Source organism: Trachurus trachurus (genome assembly GCF_905171665.1).
Source record: "Trachurus trachurus genome assembly, chromosome: 18".
NCBI classification, from domain to species: Eukaryota; Metazoa; Chordata; class Actinopteri; order Carangiformes; family Carangidae; genus Trachurus; species Trachurus trachurus.
The window spans coordinates 6416716-6441814 of NC_139909.1; the positions used below are offsets into that span (position 1 = coordinate 6416716).

Below are 25099 nucleotides of genomic sequence, written 5' to 3' on the forward strand. Positions count from 1 at the left end.
ACCCTCAGCTGTCGATCTCTACCTATTTAAATTTCTCTCATATCCAAACAATGAGTGGAAATGGAAACCTTCTTCAGTGTAATCCCCACCTTGAGCCAGGCGCAGGGTGGCTTTCACTACGGTGGCCTGGAGGTGCAAATCAACGTTACAAAATCCGAAACACTTTCACAAAGCTTGAGACAAATTTATGTTTTAGAAAACATTTCTACATAAACAAAATTACATTACCATAACACATTTACAAGTCCCAAAACAAATTTACATTTCAGAAAACAAATTAACTGTTGAAACACTTTTACTTTTTATGTCCCAAAACAAATTTACAAGTAACATATCAACCGAAAAGGGAATGTATGAACTACCGGAAGTGATAACGGGAGCAGCCAATACGAGTTGTTGTTGTTCATGGTGACCCAAGATGGACAGCGATCGGTGCTGTCACCGGCAGTAGACTAGCCTAAGTTAATTTGCGGCGAATTTCCATAAGGGACTTTAAACAACGGCAGATTTTGCCACGGCTAGGCTACAGCACCCGGAAATAAATCTCTCCTGAAATCTCCTGTCATTTTGTTTTATGATATGTAAAAATGTTTTCTAAAATGTAAATTTGTCTCAAGCTTTGTAAAAGTGTTTTGGATTTTGTAATGTTGGTTTGCACCTCCAGGCCACCGTATTTCACCCCCCTTTACTCCATTAGATTCTTTCTCCTCCTCCTCCTCTTATCTTATCTACTCTACGTGACCTTCACTCCCCCCTGTTCCTGGTCCTGCTCTCTCCATCCTCCCCTCACTTCTCCACTGTCTCAGAGCTCGGTGTTGTTTCCTTTTTTCCCGACAACATATTATTACACCACCGGTATTTAAATGTTCTTTACTTCTCAATGAATCATACTAAAAGCAGAAAAACAAAAGAGTTAAATTCCTGGGGAAGCTGTCAAACTTGAAAAACAATGATAACAAACAATCGTAATCAATCAGGTACATTTATTCTTCATTACCATCAACTTTATAAACTTGAAATGTCCCTTTATTTCTATTTGTATGATACTGATACATAAATAGGCCTCATTTTCTCCACATCTATAAGAGTTTGAATGTTTGAATCTTCTCGTGCACTCACCACTCAGAACCACCAGAGGTCACCGGTGAGCCACTTTCCTCATATACAGCCCAGGAAAGACCCTTCACCTCCTCTGCTGCTGAGCTGGAGGTCGCTGTGACCCAGGCTTGTTGCTACTCAACTCTATCTGGCTTCAGTCATGATTTACCTCACTCAGTGTGTAAGGAGAGATACAAACAAACCCTCAATGGGATCATTTAGTCACCAGAAGACCTGACTTCTCTCTGGTGTAGATTCTGGTTAGGGTTTCTATACACACAATGTATTATGGGTATATTATTGGCAAATATTGACGTTGATAACATATTTCTATCTCCCACCTGCCATTTAAATATGTCTCTGTGTGTGTGTGGATGTGATCAGATTCAATTTCCATGATCCAACTAGTCAAATTTGTCCACCCACTTTTTCCACAGAGTTTCTGCTTTTCCTTGTTTTTCCTTCCACTTTTACACCCTCACAGACTAGTTGGGGAATTGAGAATGAGGTTATCAAAATTTAGCCCGCTAAACATGAATCAGTTCAATCATGGCAACTGTCCAAAGTAGCACCTAAGGCCTAAGGTACTGTGGGAAAGTCCAGCAGATTGAAAATACCTGTAAAAAACCCAACAGGTCAAAGCCAGAGAGGTCATAATAGGCAGATGGACCACCTATATATAAATCCTTCATTTCTTTGCTCTTGAAGTATCTTTCCTCCCTAACCAACTCAAGACACCTGCAGGAACTTAAAAGTAAATGCTTGGTACCAAGAACCAACATAAGCTCAGTTGGAAACTTTTGCCGTTTAATGTCTCGTGACCCCGTGTGGCCTTTAAGTTCTTGTTTTCTTGTTGTTCTATCTCTCAGTACCAAGAACTGGTTTGTGTTCCCATGAGCCTTTCCTAAGGATTTAATAGTAGATGCTTTTTTTTTTACACTTGAAGACTCAGGGCATGTGAGGTTTTCACACTTCAACTCTTTAACCTAAACCATTTCTAACCTTTTTATTTATGTCGTCCATGTTTGTGTCGGGACGAGGGAGTGGGATCGGTGTATTGTGATGCGAGTGACAGTGATGTGAGTGACATCGGGGCAGCGTGGCTTGCTGCGTTCAAGTGTCGCCATTTAAATTGGTTTAAGTTTAAAACATAAACACATCTTCCATATTGGCAGGTTTAAAAACAAAAAAGGCAAGGCCTGGCCTGTGTCCGAGGTAATGATGTAGTGATTGCCTGAGTTCATGAATGACCTGTTGGTTGGTTTCATTCAGTTTTGGATTATCTTATCTATAACTCTTCAGGTAAGAGGTTTAAATCCTGACAGGGTACTTGAGACCAGGTGAGCTGAGGCCTATAAGAGCAGGTAAGTATTGGCAGGACTTGCCCCTTTTGGAGCATTCTTGTACAGCCTCGTTGGCCAGTAGGTAAAATCACATCAGACACCCCTCCTCCGCTCTCCCCGTCAGGGATGAGGCTGATGGCAGCAACCAGACAGAAACAGTACAGGGAAGTAGCTGCAAACTTGGTGAACGTACAGTCACCGAAAGAAAAGTCTCAGTTGATGACACTTCTGAGGGTACCATGCTTCTCAAAACCTTAAAGGGATTTCCACTGCCATTTGCTTCAAGATTTTAATTCTCAGGTCTGTATTTTCAGCTGCCATTTTTTATGTACCAATTAAGGGCAGATGCCTCCAACTGCCACCCCCCATTCCCCCCCTTTCTCTTGCTGTCAAGACTGGTCTGTCTGTCTCTCTCTACCCCTGCCTCTCCCTGTCTGTCCAGCTGCTGGCTCAGAGGGACGGGTAAAGAGCAGTGCAGCGTTCCTCTCGATTCGCCTTTCAGTCTCTCGTGGCTCATATCCCGCTGACCCACTAATGGCTTAAGCCCTCAGAAATCTGAAATGTTTGAGTTCGGGAATGTCAGAAATTCCAAAAATACGGGAATGTCTTTGGACCTTATGGTTTTTAAAGCTGGGAAGATTTACTGATTCGCTTTTGTGGCTGTTTTTTTAACTTTTGGTTCAGTTGTGGAGTCAATTTTCTGGAACTGCAGGAGGATTTTCTACCTCAAGAATTCCCTCTTCTGGATTTACTGTTGGACAAAAGAAATTTCTATTTTTTTCTTCATGGAAGTAATTCCAAAAAACTGTCTGGAAAAACAACCTCTCTTTTACGTTTTACGTCAAAAATTTTGGGATTTATCTTTTTGGAATTTGGAAGTGTCCAAAAACATCTGACGGACTCACCAGTAGCTCTTTATGGGTGTATGTGTATGATTTAAGACGTACTGGTGTATTGTGAATGTCTGTCTGTTTTTGACCATGTTGGACGAAAAGAAGGCCCAAAGTTCTCGGCATCGAAGCTCAGCAGATGCGAGTCGCCCGAAAGGGCCAAAGAGCAAAAACACAACCAGTAACTTGGCTGCGGGTAAAACCAACAACCACTTCTCCAGCAACAGCAATGCCATCGACCCTGCTCGCTGGTGAGGCCACAAAAATGTTTCTATGTGCAGAAGAAAGTCCAACAGCATGCAATTTACTGATTTTGTTAACAGGACATGCTGGTTAGCTAACATCTGCTAACTGCTTGTTTAGCCTTACGTTGCCCCTGTTTTTTCTCACATTATCTTGACAGTTGAGGTAAGTATCAGTGTCCGATGAGAAAACTGCAGAAACTTAAGGGTGGAAGCAGCAAAACTTTTATGGTACAAATGAGGTAGAACTGAGTAAATCTGAAAGTGAGAGCAGGCTATCCAGGACAAATTAATACATGTTGTTTAGCTCCTCTATCCACAGTGACTTTACATTCTTGAACAGCCGTGTGTGCATATGGAGCAATTAGCAAGTGTGAAATAGCCCTCTGGTATTAACCCTGGCTAGCCCTGTTGACCCTATAGCTAAAAGAAGAAGACAACTGTATGTCAGAGTATTATGCATGTGTATGTGGGCGTTTCATCTGTCCAAATCCAAGGCTTTAAAAGTTTTCTTCAGCTATGCATATCATACATAGTGTGCAGGCACGAAGCACCAGCAAACACTGTGTTGCTCAGTTTCAGCTGATGGCAGTATGTGATGGAGTCAAGTTTCCAGAGATATGACCAAACTTTAGCTGCTGATAGTGAATATACTTTCTATGTGGGTATAGATGAGTGTGAGCCAAGGCAGACCAAAGCATGAGATGAAGGTGTTGGATGTAGACATCTAATAGCACTGAAAAGCTACGCAGGACGAAATTAAACCAGAACAGATCACATATAGCAATGTCTTCAAGTGGTCTTAAGAGAAAAGGTTAAAAGAGTTTCTCTGGTCTTAGATTACAACACCTGGAATTTGTATTTTAGGACTTTCAAATGCTTTCCATTATCATATGAACCAAAGAAAACAATCTATTATTTCCCTGGACTTTCGTTATTTAGTGTTTGAAGGAGGGGGAATGATCACGAGCACGAGTCTATGAGGTGCTTTTGATTAAAGATGGGTAAAGTTTGTTTTGTGCTGCTTTTTAATGAGCTGTCATCACTCTTTGGTAAGTGTTAGCATTAGCATCATACTATTTTAGGATTTCTTGTAGGAAATGCCTGTTTTTGTTTGGTTCCTTGCTTTGTTCTGTTGAGATAACATAAGATAGAATAAGATATAACCTCTAAACTTACTAGTTCTTAACCACAATCACTAACAAAAACACAACGAGCCAAACAACTTCAGAGCCTCATGACAACTTCATCGTCATTGCGACAGCTGTTATTGCTTTAATCTTTACTCTCCATTGTAACCATGGTCAAGTCAGTGTTATTTTGTCTTTCACCTTCACCCTGAGTTCGCCTGTCTGTTGCTTTCATCTTCATTCACCAGGCTGAGATTTATCCTTCCATTCATCTACTCCATTCTGCAGTAATTTCTGCATATATTCTTTAATTTCACGCAGAAACGCGTCTTTTCATTTGTTTATTCATTCAGTCCTGCAATCAGCCATCCGCTCAAGTCTCTGTGAGAACTGTAAAGTCAGTTAATCCCAGTGACGGTAATGTGTTTTCCACGTTCAATCAGTTCTCCAGTGATCTGCCAACAATCATTGGGAAGTTAGCGTTATCTTGTGATTTTATAGTCTTGCACGCTGAAAGAAAAGTATTAGTTTACAAAACAGCTTTGAATAGTTTTGCACAAACAGCTGAGAGAGATAGAGAGGTGTTTATTACTGTGGTTGTGTTTCTGCGTTGCCCGTCTCATGCCTTGGGGCCATTATGGGCCTTGGCTGGGCTCTGACAGGATGATGTTAGGTAAACAAAAAGATACAGCAGGGTTTAACCAATAAACTGAAACAGTGAAGGTGAATAGAAGACAATGTGATTTATTGGAAGAGAGAATAAAAGAGAGATGTCGTGAAATAGCTCCGGTGTGAAGTAAGGCTTTGCTCTGAGCACTCTGTTGCTGTGGATTTAGACGGCTGGATTTAGGAGTGTTGATGTGTGTGTTTGTGTGAAAAGTCTGTCTGATTTACCTCCTGTGTGTCCAGGTTTTATCACAGCTCTGTCATCCGATGCTTCTACCACAGTTTATATTAAGCCTGATTTACAGTCAAACACACACTTAGGGTTTGGGTTGCTGACTGGAACAGGTTTTGGTTGTAGCGTCAAATTGATGATGATGATGATGATGATTTTACTCAGACCGTGCATCAAGAGGAAGTTGTACAAGAGGGCCCTTGTGACCAGTTTCTTGAAGACTTGAAAGGGTTTTTGATGGGACTGGTCCATGCTTGTCCTCTGTTTAAAAGAGCCAGTACATGAGGTAGAAAACACTAGGAAATTAAAGTAGAGTACTAGCCTGACAAGCCAGACTATATCATTAAAATGTCTAGTCTGGCAACGACTGGTAGACCTCGGCTCAATCCAGGGGGCGGGATGAAGGCTGTCTTTCAAACTGCCTCTGCACGCAATAGGGTAGCGCTACGACCAATCAGAGCAAAGAGCAGGACGACGTTAGCCTGACAAGCCAATAAAAATGTATGTCGTCATGGCGTTAAGCCCGCCCAACGACTCTCTAAACAGATAGAGCGCTGTGATTGGTGAACACAAACGGTGTTCGAGACTCCAAAAGTTCCTATGGCTCGTTTCTAGACCCACCTACAGAGCAATTTGCTGCCGCTAGGGTGTCTAGATTTCTAGGCTAGTAGAGTACATCAAATGTTCAGAAAACAGGAGGATGATGTCCTTCATGGTCAGAAAAACACAAAATTGTGTTTGTAGATAAATTAATCTTGAACCACGTGCAACTTGAACTAACTTTTGAACTCCTTGGGCTTGAAAAACACACCGACCTTGTGCCGAGGCCTCTGTAACAACGTCGTCTCATTCATGCACACATTTAGGCTGCAACATATGACCAACCACCTCGTAAATTTTTGAAAGGGTTTTATGGTCTTTTACCGGCTGTCATTGTCAGAGAGAGAGAACAGGTGGATTTAACAACACAGCTGCTGTTTTTAACCATTTTGTTTCCCCCTTTACCTTCTTTTTACTTATGTATCATTATTTCTTCACCACTCTTCCTCTTAAGTGTACGCACACTCCTTAAGTTCACACCCTTGTTTATCGTTGTCCTGATCTTGAATCTGCTCTGCTCTCTGCCACCTGTTGACCGTTAACACTTTAACACGATGTTCTGTGCCGTCTTGCTCCAGTTTTACTGGATAAACTGCTTCAAGTTTAGCATCACACTGCGTGACGTTCAAGGTCATTTGACTGGTTTGTCTGCGGTCCATCATTAATAGAAAAACATGGGTTTCATTATGGCAGGATAAGACAGATGAGGACAGATGACATCGATCACATCTTTGGTCCAGAATGAAATACCTCAGTGAGTTAACAGCTGTTCAGTTAGCAGTCTGGAATAAACAAGAGTTCAGCGTAGAGAGAGCTGAAGCTCTTGCCAAGTGACTGTCACCACCACCTGCTTCTGCAAGAAACCATGTTTGGTGGTCCACCTTACAAACGCCCCCTTTAAGGCTGATGCTTTTCTGAAGTGGTTGATTCTTCAATGAAGAGAGCAAAGGACTAAAACTAAGTACTAATAGCTAAAATCTGGTACCATGTCAAGTGTTTTGAGGGTGAAGTCTCCTCAGTACAGACTTGTCGACTATTGGCTGTGGCGTTTAAACTGAGTGATCACTTTGTGTTGAGCTCTATTAGTTCATCCACTTGTGAAAAGACTATCTGGGTCAACCAGCCTGAGAATCAGGGTATTATCTGTGATAACTGTGGACAGGACGCCATGGTACAGAGCCTGCAGTCACTGACATGATTTTAAAACTGTATGTGTGAGATTAAAGGGAAACGATAGAAGATTTGAGAGTCTGTATCTATAAAATTAGATAAATCTTGAGGCATCCCTTTCTCGTATTTCTGCATTGCTTTCTTTGACTCAGTTTATATATATTTTTAGTCTTCCTCAGTAGCAGAAACTTAAGGACTCATACCTCAATGGTGATGAAAACTACTCAGCTGCACATGAAGCTTTGGTGTGAGGATGTTACGCGATCTAGACACACACGCATATTCACACTATGCTACAAGTAGCAGTGTCACTATCGTATTCCGCTGTTCGTCTCATCCAACCTTCCAGTGAGGTCAGAGAGAAGATATTTCTTCAGATTTTACAGACTGACAGTCTAGAGTCTCACACTTGTGGCATTTAGACATGTGACATGTATTTGATGTTTGAGGAACCAAACACCATCTTAGTGTAGTTTCCATCTCCTCTGGATGGAGCTCTGAAGCTCTAGTAACAACAGGTCAGTGTCAGCCAATCAGAAGGGAGGAGGCTCTGGGCCTCTGCTCTGATTGGCTGACTGTTGATCCAATAAGAGCAGATTTCAGGTAAGGGAAACTCAGAGAAACCAAATCCTTCAAGTGTTGGATGGTGGGTCCAGATTGGCGGGGCTTAGTGACGGCTTTGTTATGACATCACAAAGTCACAGGAAGTCCAGATGGCTCATTTTGTTACACTTTCCTCTAAACCTAGACCTGCTTTATTGTCAAACACATGGACATCTACCTTTGTTGCACAACATGGGGCCATTAATGGAACGCTCCAGTGGATATCTACCTTTCAATGATCAAATTCACTCCCAGGCAGCTTGTTGAGGACGACCACAATAATTCACATGGCACAAAAACAGAAAAAATGCCCGGAGAACCTTCTCATACTACAACTGAACCAGAGAGTTGTCATAATGCTTCAAACTTTAACGAAACCAAAATAATATTCTTAGAGACTTGTCCTGGACCTGTTTATAGTGACTCCAAATTTAACATCAACATGTGCCAACACATTTAAAAACAGCTGTATATAAATGAATAGATCAACCAACACACCATGTTCACATACTGGAGTGCACCGAAACGTACATAAAATTATGATATGTCAACTATAAATAGTTTATTGCCTCTCTGCACATAGAGTCCAAGGACAAACTATTTCCCTGAGTCAAGACTTGTGTGTCACAGACACACAGACACACACACAGAGAGGTCCTAACATTGTGATGAGTGATGGCAGCGCTGTGTTTGAGCCAGTGCTGATTTATTATCATCAACGCTTATTAGGCCCTTTGCTAACTGCCCCTCAGAGGATGGCACACAAACAGTCAGACATTTGTATAATTACATGTCTCCTCTTAAGGATTTTATTTTGAGTTTATTGTATTTCTAGTTTATCAGGTGAATCAGACGAAATAAACTGAAGGACCAAGAATGTAGTGCAAAGAAAAAAAGATCTGGATATGTTGATTATTTTATGATGAGAAATCCTTAAAGCAGAAGTAAGCGATCCGGTCGTTTTGGCTAACTTCTTGTCAGCCGATGGAGTTAGCAGTCCCTGCCCTCGTCCCTACGTCACCACATTCACGCGCATCACACAGAGAGGACCGCCCCTTTATGCCGTTCTCTCTCCTCATTGGATAAAGGTTGTAGGATACTGTAATGGAAATGTTTATGTTATGACCCTTGATTGAACTTTGAAGATGTATGCTCATGAACTTTAGGTGCACTTCGAAGATAGCGCAAGTTGCACTTTTCTGCTGTGCATGAGGCAGCATACAAGTGTCCGACTGGGTTCCTGTTATTTTGTGATGATAACGCTTAAGCAAGCAGTTGTCTCACAGTGAGATGTCAAAGAAATGTCAACTCACTGAGGTGTGAAAAGACCACATCAGACCCTCGGTTACAGACAACCACGAGCTTCCTGCCTTCACATATGAGTTGATCTTATAATAACCCAAGATATGCCAAAGGCGCTTAATGCAAACTGTGCAAACTTATTCTGCAAGAATGCAATAATGTAATTGGACAATGTATGATGCCGCCTCCAAGGAGGAGCACATGGCTCCTTCCTGCTCTTGTGCCTATTTAACCTGACGTTACCAATTCTCAGTGTGCACTCTCGTACAGACTTTTGTGTGTATGACAGTCCACCTCTTGCAAGATAAAGTACTTAAAGTGAAACCTCAATTTGCTGGACTTACGATTTTCTCTCTCACAAGTTAAATTAAATTTCCACAACAATACAAGGAAAGTTTTCTCCTCGGCTTACAGCAGAGCAGAGTGACTGACAGACCCGTGTTTCAGACCAAACACTCTATATAAGTGATTGCTGTCGGAAGATAGAACTATTTAATACTTATATTAACACAAATATTCTGCTTACTTCTGCTTTAAGAGAAGTTACAGAAGATGTAGGCATAGTTGTTGACCCTCCCCACCTCATGTCTCCTTCCCTTCATACGTCAAAAACATCAAAATGTAATAACTGCAGACACTGCAGAGAGATTTATGACGCTGACATGTGTAGCAGCAGGGTGTGCCCGGTGTGAGTTACCATGTGCACCCCCCCCCCACTATTACCCATTACTCGTCCATTGCTGGGCTTGTCGCCGAGGACACAGGAACCCCCATGCCCCCCACCCCACCCCACCTCACGCCCCCGACCCAGGAGACACTGATGTAACTGCAAACCACAAGGTCACATGATGTTGGAAAAGTGTTGGGAGGGCGTCTCGGGTGAGGGTTGGCAGCAAAAGGGGTGATAATTAAGGTTTTCACCGTCTCCATGACCAAGGGAGTCATGGTTTGACCTATAATAATGTGACGGGTATTTTGTTTACAGTTTGAAAAGTCAAACAAAATGGATCTGTGTTTTTTTTTTTGGAAAAGTCCCCATGTGGAAGACAGCTACAAATTTGAGATTTCACATTCTTCGTCAATCTCGGTAGCAGAAGCCAATCGTTGTCACTGATCTGGGGTCAGGATGCCTCCAGCCAGGATTGTTGACGTCATTGGAGAAAATCTGACCTTGTTGACTGGGGCAGGGGGAGTAGATAAATGAGTTTATGAGTCTTACGTGTGTTGCCATGCGCCCAGATTTTTCTTTTGCAGCCTTAAGAATTTTAGCCATCCAGGTCAGCGTCCAAGAAGAGACAAAAGGCTTTAGGTCTTTGAAAGCCCTCGATTCAAGGGCCAGCGTAGACTTTGCGCATCCACAACAAAGGCCAGTTGTCCTCCATTTGTCTCTTCTTGGATAATAACACTGATGACAGTGACACAATGACAAATTGAAACCTTCTTCTCCTGCAGCTGCTTCAGTGCTGCCGCCCGAGGATGAAAGTAATTAGAAAGAGAGAGGCGAGCATGCAACCTTCTCTGCGAATCGAGTGAGTGGACAAGTTTTTGACATGAGCTTGCGATGACAGCATCCATAACCGGATCCTGTAACAGAACCACAGACCGGCAGGTGCCCACCACAGAACTTCCTCTGCAGGTCTTTCATCGCAGTCTTGCCGACTTTTCTTAATGTTTTTTTGTCCGTCGGTGCAGAAGTCTTCGTCACCAGACATTTCCTGTGGCCCAACTTAATTTGATTGAAATATACTGAGCCGGCCAATGTAGACTCTAGACTAGACTCAGGATTGGCAGACTTGATGGTGTGAGGTTGACACCCGGTCGAGTCCAAGTAAAATCTTGGTTTTGACACTAAGTAATACAATACAATACGTACTTGGGTATAAGAAATATTAGACTTGACTTGAGCTTGTAAACGTCCTGACAACACTGATCACGTACAAAGATAGAAATCCAAGATGGCCAAAGACAACTAGAGATTACTCTAGAGAAAACTCTGGGGTTTTAGTCAAATTAACACACAAAGCAAATCTCTCATTTTCATGTCTTTTCATGAATTCACCCCACAACTCTGCATACACTTGACATCTCTTCGAGTGTGTGTGTTTGTGTGTGCGTGTGTGCTCAGCGGTGAGGTCACCGCCATGAGACCAGGCACCCATCAGGATGTCGATGACAGCCGAAAATAAAACCGAACTTCTTTTGGCTCGACCCCCCCCCCCCTACCAGACACATGCAAACACACACACTCCTACATACACACAGACACAAACACACACACACTGGTGGAGCACTGCCAGTCAGCTGTTGTGTCATGGTCGGGCGTTAAGCCCTGTGGTTCGGGGGAGGGGATAAAGGGGATATATTGGTAATTTGCTGCAATACCCAGTCGAGAATGATCCTTTAATGAAAATATTCATCATCGCCTTTTGATAAACTGTTGATTCAACAGTCTGTAAAGTCAATAGCTGTTCATTATCTAAGATTTCAAGCTCATATATCGGCTCTTAGTATAGCATACATCTGGTTGTGTGTCATTAAATCCAATTGGGGAATCCGGAAGAGCTTTTGAGCGTGATTGGCTGGTGTTGTCGTCGGCTGTTCTGCCGCCATACTTAGCAACAAGGCGAACTTGGCAACTTTAGGGGGCTCAACAAAATCCTTCCTGATTCATGTGTTTATTTGCAGGACGAGGGTTTATCACCTTCTTTTGTGGGGGCTTACGTAACTTTATCAAATGTGAATTAATCTGTAAATTATATGGGACTTTAATACGTGACTGAGATTGTTAAACTCATTTGTTTATATTTCTCGTTCTAAGTGTTTTTGTCTGGAGGCCATAGTTTATCCCCAAAATCTTTTTTTTATATATATTATTATTATCTTTGAATAAAGCATCATTATGATTACTATCTCATGTGTGTACAAGAAATCTTTAATTTCTCAAGAGAAGTACTTTAAAAAAGGGTTAGAGAAAAAAGAGGACTGATAAAACTTCCTCCTGCCATCTGAATGGATGAGCTTTAAAATGGCTATTCTATTTAAGACAAAAAAAATAGTTTTTCATATTAAAAGCATCATCACCTTAATCTACCACAAGAAGCTGTTAACAACCCTTTAAGTTTCGTTTTACCCATAAATCTGATGGGAAATGGTACCAACAACAGACTGATTTGTTTTTTTCGAGTTTCAGTTTTGAGTGAAACCTGCTGTGAATTTCTGTGCCAAGAGCTCCACTGTGTGGCAAAAACATCACCAGCATTATTAGAATCTTGTCTTCAGCTTGTGGGTGTGGGTGTTTTTTTTTCCTGCAAGAATATGGATTTTTTTTTTAGGCCTTTGATCATTTCCACCGAGCTCTTTTTGGGGACGTATGGCTTTTCATCTTTATAAAAGTAACTATGTAAACGTTGGAGTTGTTGGAGAGGAGGTTCAGAGACAAATTCTATCTTTCAGCGTCCGTGCTTTTACTTTGAAGGTCCGTATTTTTACTCTTATTTCACAACGGCTGTGATGACGGAGGAGTGCCTCTGAGTGCAGTTTGGGGGCATAGCGGAACCTGATAACGGAAGGTACGTTGTAAAAACTAATTATTAGATCTTATTTCTGTCTTAGGTCAAAAGTTTTGTTTTCAGAGTCGTCAGCAGGACCGTCACCGTCAGTCCTACAAACTTTTAAATAACAGTAAATATCGTCAAAACTGCGCAGTTTAAAAGTTAAATACGGTCAAATCACCTCGGTTTAAATGTTTGTACTGTTAAAATGTGCGAAATCACGCCAATTACAACAGGCCACATTTACTTTATATCCCAATATATGGATTTCCCTCGCTGTTTAAACCAAGTAAATGATAAAATACAGTCTGCTGCAGGCATTGGGCTGGCTGTGAAACAGCATACATTGCATTCTCATGGTAAATATCTACCTGTTCTGTTATTGTCCATGTGTCAAACTTGCTGCCTAATAATTATTGATACAGATTGTTGATTTGGAAGCAACCAAACATGAATGTTTTAAACGTCATGGGGATGAAAGGAAATTGATGAAATGAAACAACCTTTAAGCAAACACATGGCCCAACAGATAAGGCTAATAACTCCTCAGGTCCAGTTTCAGCTGTCTATTTACACATAAAGGAAAAGGCACACTACTTTGAGGACAGCAATGTTAAGATTTTAGGCAGGGCTGGAGGCTGAGGCAGCCAATTTAGGCTCCTCAGCTGATTCCCTACACCTGGCAAAACGTCTTCCCAGACAAGTCCAGTTGCCTTCAGTTCAATTTGTTGCCCATGTAAAAGAATAAATCAGTAAAAGATGAATATATTGAGATGATACTTCAGCCCCTTGGCTAAATTCATCACAAGATTGGGAAGATAAATGTAGAAATATACACAGGAATGAGTAAAAAATAATAAGTACATAAAAATATGAAATAAATAAAATGATTTATTTTTGCTTTACCATATTGTTGTGCTGATGTGATGTATATTTTGCATAGTACATCCACTCTTTAAGTCTTCAAATGCCACGTAACAATGAAAAGTGATGTGAATTGAACTGAATCAGTTGATCAGTGATGCAGAAAGAGCGTGACTGTTTAAGATCTGCTTTTTTTTCAACTCCTTTCAACTGTTGGCAGGAAGGATGAGGTAGAAAGTAGAGTGTTGTAATGGAGAGTCCGAGTAAAGTTAAGGTTTCATGAGTAACTGACACTGTTGTAAGTTTAATTTTAAAATCCCACATAAGGCTGGACACCAACGCCTCTAAGAGTTTTTCCTTTCTCTATATTGCTCTTGTTCTTCTATTAGAACAATGCATGATGTAGAATAACAGTAAAAAAAAAAAAAAAGGTTGAGTCCTGCAGTGGAAATCACCTAATATGTTTCTCAGTGCAGCACACTTACTGCAGCAGCTGCGTCTTCATGTAACCTTGTTGAAACTGAATTTACTCTTGCAGTTTTCTGTCCCAGGCGTAGAAGGCTGAGAACAATGCAGATTTTTTGAAACAATATGTTATTTCCCCAAAGGGATTATCCACGACACCCTTGAGACAGCCATTTGAAGATGTTTTGGCTCAGTACTGTATACTGTATATCAGAAAATAATAGGGAACTCAAGAAGAGGATTTAATTCAAAGAGTTATTGGGGGAAACCCTGAGAGTGTCTCTGACTCTCTACTGTACCATTCACTTCTATTACAGTTAGACACGGATAACAAATCATAACCGTTAAGAAAAAACAATAGCCGTTTACACGCCTTTTTTTCCCTCTTCCTCGTTCATTTCTCACCAATAGGCCTATAGTAGGGGGTGATAACGTTGCCTGAAAGCTTCAGATAATAATGGAACTGCGTGTCAATCCCCCTCTCACTTTCTCCGCAGCCTACCCGTCTCTCTCAAGCTGTTCCTTCAAAATAAAGGCAGAGGGGAAAAAAAACACCAACTCATCCGGCCTGTACTGCGAAGGAGGCTCAACATAGCCAGGCTATGTGTTCATGTTCCATGTTGCTTAACAAAACCTCAAGCCCCGCGGTCCGAGTTAACGCGGTAGTACGAAGCTTATCAAGCTCCTGACGCTCGGCTCAACAGGAATGGTTGTTACCCAACCCAGAAGCGAAAGTCCAGTCCTGTTTAATGACCATTTTCTTTGTTTTTCTTAACTTTTCAGCTTGGCATTGCTATTGCAGCGTGGAGTCCCTTCACCCGTTTCTGGGCCTGTAACAAACCCTCTACTTGGAGGGCTCACAGGGAGCTCAATCCTGATTGGGCAGCAGGCTGTATCATTGCATCTGGCTCAATTGAAAGCCCAGCTAGCATTTGCGCAGATAAACAATGCGCTTAGTGTTGGCAGTCGAGCTACAAATGTTCGAACACCTCCCTCCCCAACTGCTGCAGCCATCAATCTGCTTAACCTTTTAAAGATTGCAAACACTATGGCTCATCCCCTTTATAACCCCTTTGTTTCTGGAAACCAAAGTTCCACCCAAGGGCAGCATGGTGTTTCCAGTATGCAGACAGAGAAGGACCCTCTGAAGGCATCACCGCACCTTGGACCTGGATTCAACTTTTTTGCAGCTGCTACCAACTCTGGGGGTATGATGCCTTCACCTCTGGGTCACTCTGATGTTGCGAGTGGCAGTAGCTCTGTGGACGGATTGGGAAATTACGGAAAGCCTACTGTTGATGATTCCTCTGAATTTTATTTATCACCTGCTTCATCTAGTACAAGTAGTGGCAACATTATGTCTAATACCTCAAGTGAAAGAGAACACAATATGCAGCCCATTCCAAGGTTGGGTGATTGTGATTATCGAGGTCCAGACCAACCTGAAGCCGGTACTAAGACTAGTCGCCCAAAGTACAATAATGAATCAGCTGCTAAAATCATTGCACGCTTTGGACTTGATGAAGAGGACATAAACTGTCTTATCTCCTACCCTGAAGACCAGATCACCGCTGCCACCCTGCCATCTATCTTAAAAGAAATCAACATTCAGAAGGCAAAGAGAGCTTCAGCTGCAGGACAGTCAAAATCCTATCCTGAATCCCAGCCCAGTAGAGGTGTGACTAACTCTGGAGGGGCAGGGACATGCCCAGACGGAGTGTCATCATCTATTATCCAGCCAGGCAAAGTGATTGACTATGGACATAGTAGCAAATATGGTGCAGGATTAATGGATGACAGTGGAAGAACCTGTGGCAGAATAGGAGACAGCGGTGGGAGTAGCAGTGCATCGGACACTTATGATGGTAGTAGCCACAGTCGAGATCTGCTGCAACAAAATGTGACAGAGGTTAAAAGCGGCGCCCTGGGTTCTTCATGTGCTCAGGGTAGCTCTGTTTCCAGTTCTTCATACAGTTCAAAGCTGAGCTCTGTAGCCTCCGCAAGTAATGATCCAACTAAACGATTGCACACCCAGGCACCACAATCTTCTCAAACAACCGTCAGCTCTTTCTCTCCACCAAAGAAAGTCACAGTCATAAGAGTCTTCAAGACCAAAGTCTCCAAGAACCTTCCTTTGAAAGAACCGAAGGCAGAGTCAACATCGAAAAGCCAACCTTCCTGCACTCTGTTTCACGGTATGCATCCTGGCCGACCTGGCCTTGTGCTCATTGGCCAAAGTGATACCAATGGCACTAAGGATCAGAGTAAATCTCAAGATGAAGGGTCAGTGGTTGCACAGAAACAGCACGTGAAGCAGCAGGAACAGAAGCAGCCAGTACCAAAAAGAGTGTGGCCTCCAGTTTACCCTGCAGTGCCAACAGTTCCACCTGCATCGGTCATCCCCAGCAACACAGATAGCTCAGGGGCCACACAATGTTCAGTACTTGTCACCAGTGATAGTTGCCCATTGGATAATCCCTCAGCTCCACCGCAACCAAGCCAAATGGACATCAAGCGATCGTTGACGTCTTCTAGCAAGCAGTGTCCACCACCGGGCTCCAAGGGTCTGCCAACGGCGGCCATGATACATGACTATGCAGGGGCCACACCAGAAGTCTTTCCACATACCTGTTGTCTGTGTGACAAAGAATGCACAGGTATGAAGGTGAGTGGACCTTTTTAGGAAAGGAGTTTTGTTTTATTCCCTTAATAGTTTTGCATAGACTGTAACAGATTCTTCATTTCATCTCTGTTGAGCGATTGAAGCTGATTGTAGTTGTGATGATATACTGTATATCTAAATGCTGTATGTTTGTCTCTCTGACTACTAGGATTGGCTCTACCACCTGTACACCTGCATTCATCTTTTGAACTGCCAACTCCTCCGGACACAGTCAGTATTTTGGTTCTTATTAATATTCTTCACTCTGTTATTTTTGTTTGATAAATAAGCACCAATGCACTGTCGAGGTAACCCTGGCACTTTACACAATGTGTTCAACACCTGTGAAGCGTATGTCACTATTTCTGACAGATTTTCCATATGTGGCACTGGCTATTGTGCTCTTTAAGGGTAAACAAATTACACAGTATGTCTCGAACTTACAGAATGTGAAACATTAGGTAGATTCAGAGAGGTTCATACTTGTTTGTTCAACAAGGACAGTCTGTTAAAGGGTAGAGGTACTAGATCGATTACATTTCATAACTCATCAGGACAGAAACCAAGTTTCCCATTACACTGTGCTTTGTGCACTGTGGTAAAAACAGGTGTTTTTTCTTTGGCTGGTGTATGCTCTGTGCTTTCCCCAACAGTGTCTTTGTCTCCACTCTGTCTTGCAGGCGGCCGTTATCTACTCTACCCGACCTTGACTCCCCCTGCTGTAGTTTCTCATGCTAGTGAACACATTTACCTTCCCCTGCTATTTCTTTTTTCCAACAAACTATCTGCCTGTCTTCTCATTGGAAGTTACCATCTCTACCCACACCCCTTGACAGCCTGCGCCAGGGCAGATATCAGGGCTTTGTGATTGTTTTGTTCCCAAAACAAATCTTCCATCTTGTTGGGTTGGGAGGATGAAGTCAAAACCACCATTGATGCTCTTTTTGAATTCTCTTTATTCAACGAACATTATTGCACTTTAGCAACACTACAGTGGGGGAATCTGTCCAATCATGAACTGTTGTTCAGAATAATGTAATAATCCATAAATGTACAGTATTATCTAGTTCCAACAGTCCCTTGATTCTCTAACCCTAGTGTGACGTCTTTCTATATTTGAGGAGCTATTTTCCAAAACATTTTACAAGATACATAAGATGCATCTTAGAGGATAGCAGAAAAATATACCTCAGCTTCTATTGTCAAAATGTGACAGATTAGCTGTTTTAATGGGTGTTTTTATATTTGTTTTTTTTTCACAGATATCCAGAGTGGGATGGGGAGAAAGTAGTCAAGCCAAGGTACATGTTGTTTTTGTCTTTTTACAAGCAGAAAGTTGAGAACTTGTTCCGTACCTTTTTTTGGAAATATTCTTTGCCTATATTTCAGGTATTCAGGTACACTTATCCTGTTTATTGCTCTCTTCAGTCCTGCAGGAAAAAATGATGAGCCCATATCCTCAACTGCTGCCCATACTTCCCAGTGTCATCCCCAAAAAACCAGGCATGCAAGTCACTCCTGTTCCCGCTCCCCTAGCCCCCGAAGGCACCGTGAAAAAAGAAAGAAACCCAGCCGATCACAATCATCACACAGCTCCAGATCCACTAACAGGTTGGTGAGACAAAATCTGATGTAACCAACAACAATGGTGAACATAAGAGATACCACTATTGTATTGTATTGAAATTTGCATTAGGATTCATTTAAATATCACTTGGGAGATGTAAAATGTTCAATAATTAATCAACTGGTCATTTGAACTTCTCCATACTTCAGTTCCAGGTCTCGTTCTCGTTCTCATAGTCCACGGCGTGGCCGCCTTACCTCCTTCCAACATCGCTCTCGTTCACGGAGCTACGAGAGACGATTTTCACCGAGCAGGAGAGATCCAAGACAGTCTTCACCAGGACAAAGTGATGAGAGGAGATCATCTCCTAGAAGCCGTGAAAGAGGGCGGCCGAGGAGGGTTGACAAGAGACCATCATCGCCAAGAAGGAGCCGTGAAAGAAGAATTCAGAGGAGGGTTGACAAGAGACCATCACCTCCAAGAAGGAGCCGTGAAAGAAGATCGCCAAGGAGGGTTGACCATAAATCATCTACTAGAAGACTCTCACCAAGCCGGGGAGATAGGAGGAGATCAACTCGAAGACGGAGCCGGGAAAGACGATCATCCTCAGAGGAAAAGCGTCTGGTGGAGAGACTACTGAAATATTCAGGTTTGAAAAAAACTGCTATAATAGTAACACCTTGGGCCTTAGAAGCCTGTAAAGGTGTTTTCTAATAATAATTATCACCTACATCTATCAGTGTGGGTACCACTAATATAATCTCAAATCAAATTTTTGTGTGATATTCTAATATTCAAAGACAGTACCTATCTCGTTTACAGTATCAATCCACAGCTAACAGAGGTTAGCATAGATAAGATAACTCTTGGGTAGAACCATGTTCAGGCCACAATGTCAGACACTTCAGCTTTTATTAGACCTGTGTGTATCTTCATGGAGCCACTGCTATGGGGTATCCAAGAAAAGCTCAGTTTAGAAAATGGTGTTCAAGGTTGTTGTTAAGGAAATACTAAGTAGAGGAAATGATGATATTATGTAAGACGATGATCTTTTCACTTTCTTCTCTAGATGTTAAATCTCTGCCGAAAGACGCTTCCCTGGAGGTTGTGGTTAAAACTCTAGCTTCTGCTGTAGTGGCTGAGGCAGCCAAAAGAAAGACTTCCTCACCATCATCCTCTCCATCACCCGTAAGAGGAAAACGCTGCCGGTCTTCTTCTGGCGGAGAGAGCTCATCCTCAACCACCTCTTCCTCCTCAGCAGAAATGGAGAGTAAGAGAACTACAGCTACTTTGTTTGAACAAAAGTCCACTGTCTGCAAGACAGAGGCTAGTGCTTCTACAAAAACTAAGGTTGGTGTGAAAATCTGGCAACAAATTGTAAAAATATCTTTCTTCCTCTCTTCTTCATTTTGAGTAGTGGCATAAATACCAAAAACACTTTATTGATAAATATGAAAATAATACTCTAGAATAGTTTGTACACTTAGACAGAGATGCACCTTTTTACTTCTAATCATTAAAGACAGTTTCTGTTGTGATTTAGTGTTTGCCAAGTTTACATTGGGTTCTCTCTTTCTCTCTTAACTTAGTTGGGTAAGTCTTCTCCTCCGACCAAGGTGAAGCTGGAAGGGATTGCTACTTCTCTCTCACACAGGGATGTGGTCGATGCTGTGGAGCAGTTTGGAAAAACAAAATCAGTGATAATCTTTCGGTCCAAGCTGGAGGTGTGTACAGAGGCAGATGCTCCAATATTTGTTAAACACGATCAAAATTAAATCAAATGAAGTGTGTGTGGATGTGTTGAGTCCTGATGGTTGTAGTAATCCAAAAATATCTGTTTTCTGTCATTTGTATGTTTACATGAAGGCAACCGTGTTTTTTGAGAAAGAGGAAGATGCTAAGAAACTGAAGAGCATCAAGAACTTCAAAATAAAAGAAATGTCAGTCGATGTTTCCAAAGAGGTATTGCTCTTTATCTGTCTTTCTGTCCATGTCGAAGGGAAATTACTTGTGGTCTTCTGCTTCAGCATGTTCATTCTGAAATAAAATAGCAGACACTACAAACAAGTACCCAGTAACTAAAATAACAAATGTCATTTGGTTTGTTTACAGGATACTCTCCATAAGAAGCAAATGACAACTCATCAGAAGTAAGATATGCTTCACACAGACACACACAGAGGTTTTGTTTTGTTCCTGTCAGTATATCAAGGCAAAGGGGTCAATGAATATTTATAGTAATATCAATTTTCTTATCCCCAGTTTTTACTTAATCTTTTAAACATTGTGTTTTTATATGTTCAGAATTTACTGAGCTTTGCTGCATTCACCTTTTGGGAGCAGTCAACCTTTGAAGGACAATCCTTATACAGTCTTATTTCAGAGAACATTAGACTGATTATTGGCATGGCCACCATTCTGCATTTTTATGATAATCAATATCAGTTTTTTTGTTTTTGTTTTTACTGATAACTGATTAAATTAAATGTATTTCAAAACAACTCCTTTGGCTATGATACAACTCACAACTCTTGGCTGTGTAACAATGTCCTTCCCACTAAACCAAGATGTGTGTTGTTCTACAAAAATGGATGGTCTTTTTATACAGATTTTCACTGTGTACAAAAAAGAAACAAACAGTATACCATTCAGTCTTACCCCAGGTGTGCTACTCTAAATTTTGACACCAAAAATTTATTTTTTTACCACAAATTAATATCAGTTCTAAATATCAGGTATTCTTTTCTTTAATTACTAATAAATGATATAGGTATCAGTCCTGAAAATACCATATTGGTTGATCCCTAATAAAAATATCCATTCCCTTGATCGTCCTTAATCATCCTCCTGCGTGATGACCATTTAGCTGTCTTTTGTTTACAGGAAACCAGCAATTTCCAGCGAACCTGAAACCAAGGTTGATAAATCAGCAAATAAAGGCATAAATGTTTTGGTGTCCAAAGCAAAAACGGCTTCAACCTCCCAGAAACCCAAAAGACCAGGGGGCCAATTGACTGCAACAGGAGTTGTAAGACAAGAAAAGGGGGAAAAAACAGCTGAAAAAGCCCCAAAAGCACCATTAAGAACTACGGCTTCAGAAAATCGTCCTGACACAAAGACCTCCCTGTCCAAAGAATCAGAAACAAAGGTTCAAGAATCTGTTGTGCTGCTGGGTGACACGGCTAAGGTTGGTCAAGTAGGAAACGCGGTAGTTTCTGAATTGAAAGTTGATGTCAAAATGAAGGAGACCAAAGAAACTGAACCAATTGATCTTGGAGAAACAGTGGTTGAAGCTGCAGAGCCCATGAGAGTGGAAAGTTGTGCTGATAAAGGGGGAAAACTGACAAATTCAGAAGCTGTACCAGACAAATCCAATGAGAGTCAACCACCAACCAATACAGATGAGACCAGGGAAGATTCATCTCTACCTGAACCTTCCACTGTTCCACCTCAGACCACAGAAGCAGTTCCTGAATCTTCAGACACAGATGCTCTGTGCACGGACACCATTATAACAACTCCAGAAAGCTCTGTCAAAGCATCATCACAAGTACGGCTAAGTGCTTCAGCAGAAGCTGAACCCACTGTACAAACCATGAAGACCAAGACTGATGCTTTACGAATGCAGCAGCAGGCCGCATTAAGTTCAGCTGAAGCTGCTATAGAGATAAAGACCAAGCAGCAACTGGCGGCAACCACATCTTCAACTGAAACAGTGAACAAACAGCAACCATCAGCAACCACATCTTCATCAGTTGCAGCAGTGGACAAGCAGCAACCAGCAGCAATCACATCTTCAACTGAAACAGTGAACAAACAGCAACCATCAGCAACCACATCTTCATCAGTTGCAGCAGTGGACAAGCAGCAACCAGCGACAATCACATCTTCAACTGAAACAGTGAGCCAACAACAACCGCCAGTAACCGCATCTTCTTCAGCTGAAGCAGTGAGTATGCAGCAATTGAAAGAAACCACATCTTCAGCAGTTGCAGCAGTGAACAAGCAGCAACCAGCAGTAACCAAATCTTCATCAGCAGAAGAAGTGAGTAAGCAGCAACCGGCAGCAACCACATCTTCAGCTGAAGCAGTGAACAAGCAGCAACTGGCAGTAATCGCATCTTCTTCAGCTGAAGCAGTGGGCAAGCAGCAACCAGCAGTAACCACATCTTCAGCTGAAGCAGTGAACAAGCAGCAACCAGCAGTAACCAAATCTTCATCAGCAGAAGAAGTGAGTAAGCAGCTACCAGCAGTAACCACATCTTCTTCAGCTGAAGCAGTGAGCAAGCAGCAACCAGCAGCGACCACATCTTCAGCTGAAGCAGTCAGCAAGCACCAACTGTCAGCAACCACATCTTCATTAGTTGCAGAAGTGAGCAAGCAGGAACCAGTGGCGACCACATCTTCTTCAGCTAAAGCAGTGGGCAAGCAGCAGTCAAAAGCAACCACATCTTCATCAGTTCAACCACTGAACAAGCACCAACTGTCAGCAACCACATCTTCATCAGTTGCAGAAGTGAACAAGCAGCAACCAGCAGCAACCAAATCTTCATCAGTCGCAGAAGTGAGCAAGCACCAACCGGCAGCAACCATATGTTCAGCTGAAGCAGTGGGCAAGCAGCAATCAAAAACAACCACATCTTCATCAGTTGCAGCAGTGAACAAGCAGCAACCGGCAGCAACCACATCTTCATCTGAAGCAGTAAGCAAGGAGCAACCGGCAACAACCATATCTTCAGCGGAAGCAGTGGGCAAGCAGCAATCAAAAACAACCACATCTTCATCAGTTGCAGCAGTGAGCAAGCAGAAACCAGCAGCAACCACATCCTCAGCTGCCGTTACCCCTTTGACAATTGGGGAGATGTTAGAAAAGTACCTGCATCAACATAGAATTGGTAAGAAAAAAGATTGTTTGTCTGACTGAGGTAAATCTATCAATATATTGATCAATGGCTACATGTCATCATAATGAATGATTTTGAATGTTTTTCTGTTTGTTTTTACAGCGTGCCTCAAGAAAAAAGATTGCTACTCAGCAAGTGTAGGTTGTCTTAGCTTCCTTGAATTAACTATTGCGAATGCGTATGAAATGAAGTGGGTTTTGAATGTGTTGTGGAAATGAGTTGTTTAAGTAGACTAAAATGTCCAAATAACCCCAGTAAGTATTTTGTGTGGTTTTGTGTTTATTTTTCAAGTTTCCATTCTCTGGGAAGAAGATCATGCTAATAACCAACCTGCCTAAGTATTATGATGGCTGCTACACTGTGGAAGACCTTGCCAACCTCTTCATACCATTTGGATTCAAGTATGAAGAGGAAAACATCTATGTTCTTCCTCAGGCTCAGAAGGTAGATGCCAAGTTGTTGTTTTGGTCTTTTAGTAATCCCTTCTCTCGATAGGTCTGTAATTGATTATACATTTTTGTTCCTGGTTCTCATCTTCAGGCCTTTGTTCTGATGCCAACAGTGCAGGAGGTGGACAACGTTTTGACTAACACAAGGTTTAATAACTTGACTCTCAAAAATTCCAAACTTTCAGTACAAGTAGTGAAGGATGGCATATCAATGGCCCCGGTACGCACGTACACAACATTGTTTGTTTTTATTGACAGATATTTCTAGATGTCCTGTAGGTTTAATAAAGCTCACTCTGTTTTTATTTCAGCTTGGGTTTTACAAATCACTGATGGTTCTCATGAATTCTGTAAGTTCCCACCCTCAGTTTTCACTAAACACAAATTGAGTGCCTTTAGAGACAGAAAGTGTGAATGTTTGCTTGTTCTTGATGCAGCCGGTGGATGATGATGGAGAGAGAATGATCTACATCAAGAACATTTCACCAAGGGAGGCCAAAGACCTCAAGGAAGCTTTGAAAAAAATAGACTCTGTCAAAAACTACATGCCTCTCCTCAGCAAGGTAGAAACACACACACATACATACACAAGTGCATGTGTTTTAGGAATGTGAAAAAGACTTCCTGTTGGTTTTATCTGTATGTGTTTCAGTTGTTTATTGAATTTGAGTCCAACCGTGATGCTGATCGGCTTGGAGTTTGGTATAGCCTCCTGAAACAGGCCCCTACTTACAGAGTCTACAGGATGAAAATACCAAACGTTGGCTGTGCAGCGCTACGTAAGTCTTTGGCTTTAAAATTTAAAACTGCTCTCTTACGTCAGGTGCATTCAAAACAAAGCTCTACTTGTTTTTGTTCTTGCAGCACCAAGATTTGCCGCAAACGCTATTCCAGACAGCAAGGATGTTCTTCCTGGGACAACTGTCCCAACAAGCAAATTTGGTGTTCCAAAGGGCAGCCTCTCACCGTTTTGGGTCACATTGACAACTTGTCCCTTTGTGTTCCCGACTGTATCTCCTTGGTTTATCATCCCAGGTAAGAGAGTTAGCTGGACAAAACAGTAACATGAATATCTGTTGTTCAGGAAAGTGACTGTCCTCATTTTTGGCCCCTAGATCATCTGACGGTCAAAGAAAGCAGCGACATTACGGTAAGCAGATTTTTCCTCATAATGGCATCTATTTTTTGTTGTTTTTTAAATTCATGTTAAAATGGCGCTCATCAAGAAAAACATGTTGGGGAAAAAAAGAGAAGGCACTCAGCATTGAGAGAGTGAGAAGGGAGGTGTGTGTGTGTGTGTGTGTGTGTGTGTGTGTGTGTGTGTGTGTGTGTGTGTGTGTGTGTGTGTGTGTGTGTGTGTG

General features: G+C 41.9%; 1 protein-coding gene across 4 annotated transcripts in view; it reads left to right on the forward strand.

Annotated features, from left to right (window-relative positions):
• Nucleotides 1-2890: 2890 nt before the first annotated feature.
• LOC311002097 (uncharacterized protein) overlaps nt 2891-25099 on the forward strand; it is a 34186-nt gene continuing 11977 nt past the window's right edge. For 3 of the 4 annotated variants that reach the window (XM_083993327.1, XM_083993325.1, XM_083993326.1), the window contains exons 1-19: nt 2891-3582; nt 14940-16821; nt 16988-17049; nt 18081-18119; nt 18247-18429; nt 18595-19034; nt 19455-19735; nt 19975-20109; nt 20252-20347; nt 20498-20535; nt 21269-23280; nt 23392-23426; nt 23581-23733; nt 23830-23958; nt 24050-24088; nt 24176-24301; nt 24391-24517; nt 24603-24773; nt 24854-24888. In XM_083993327.1, the coding sequence (XP_083849453.1) occupies nt 3422-3582; nt 14940-16821; nt 16988-17049; nt 18081-18119; nt 18247-18429; nt 18595-19034; nt 19455-19735; nt 19975-20109; nt 20252-20347; nt 20498-20535; nt 21269-23280; nt 23392-23426; nt 23581-23733; nt 23830-23958; nt 24050-24088; nt 24176-24301; nt 24391-24517; nt 24603-24773; nt 24854-24888 (6144 nt within the window). In that variant the 5' untranslated portion in view covers nt 2891-3421. Of the gene's footprint in view, nt 3583-14939; nt 16822-16987; nt 17050-18080; nt 18120-18246; nt 18430-18594; nt 19035-19454; nt 19736-19974; nt 20110-20251; nt 20348-20497; nt 20536-21268; nt 23281-23391; nt 23427-23580; nt 23734-23829; nt 23959-24049; nt 24089-24175; nt 24302-24390; nt 24518-24602; nt 24774-24853; nt 24889-25099 lie in introns of those variants that run through there. The other variant, XM_083993328.1, reaches the window with a different exon arrangement.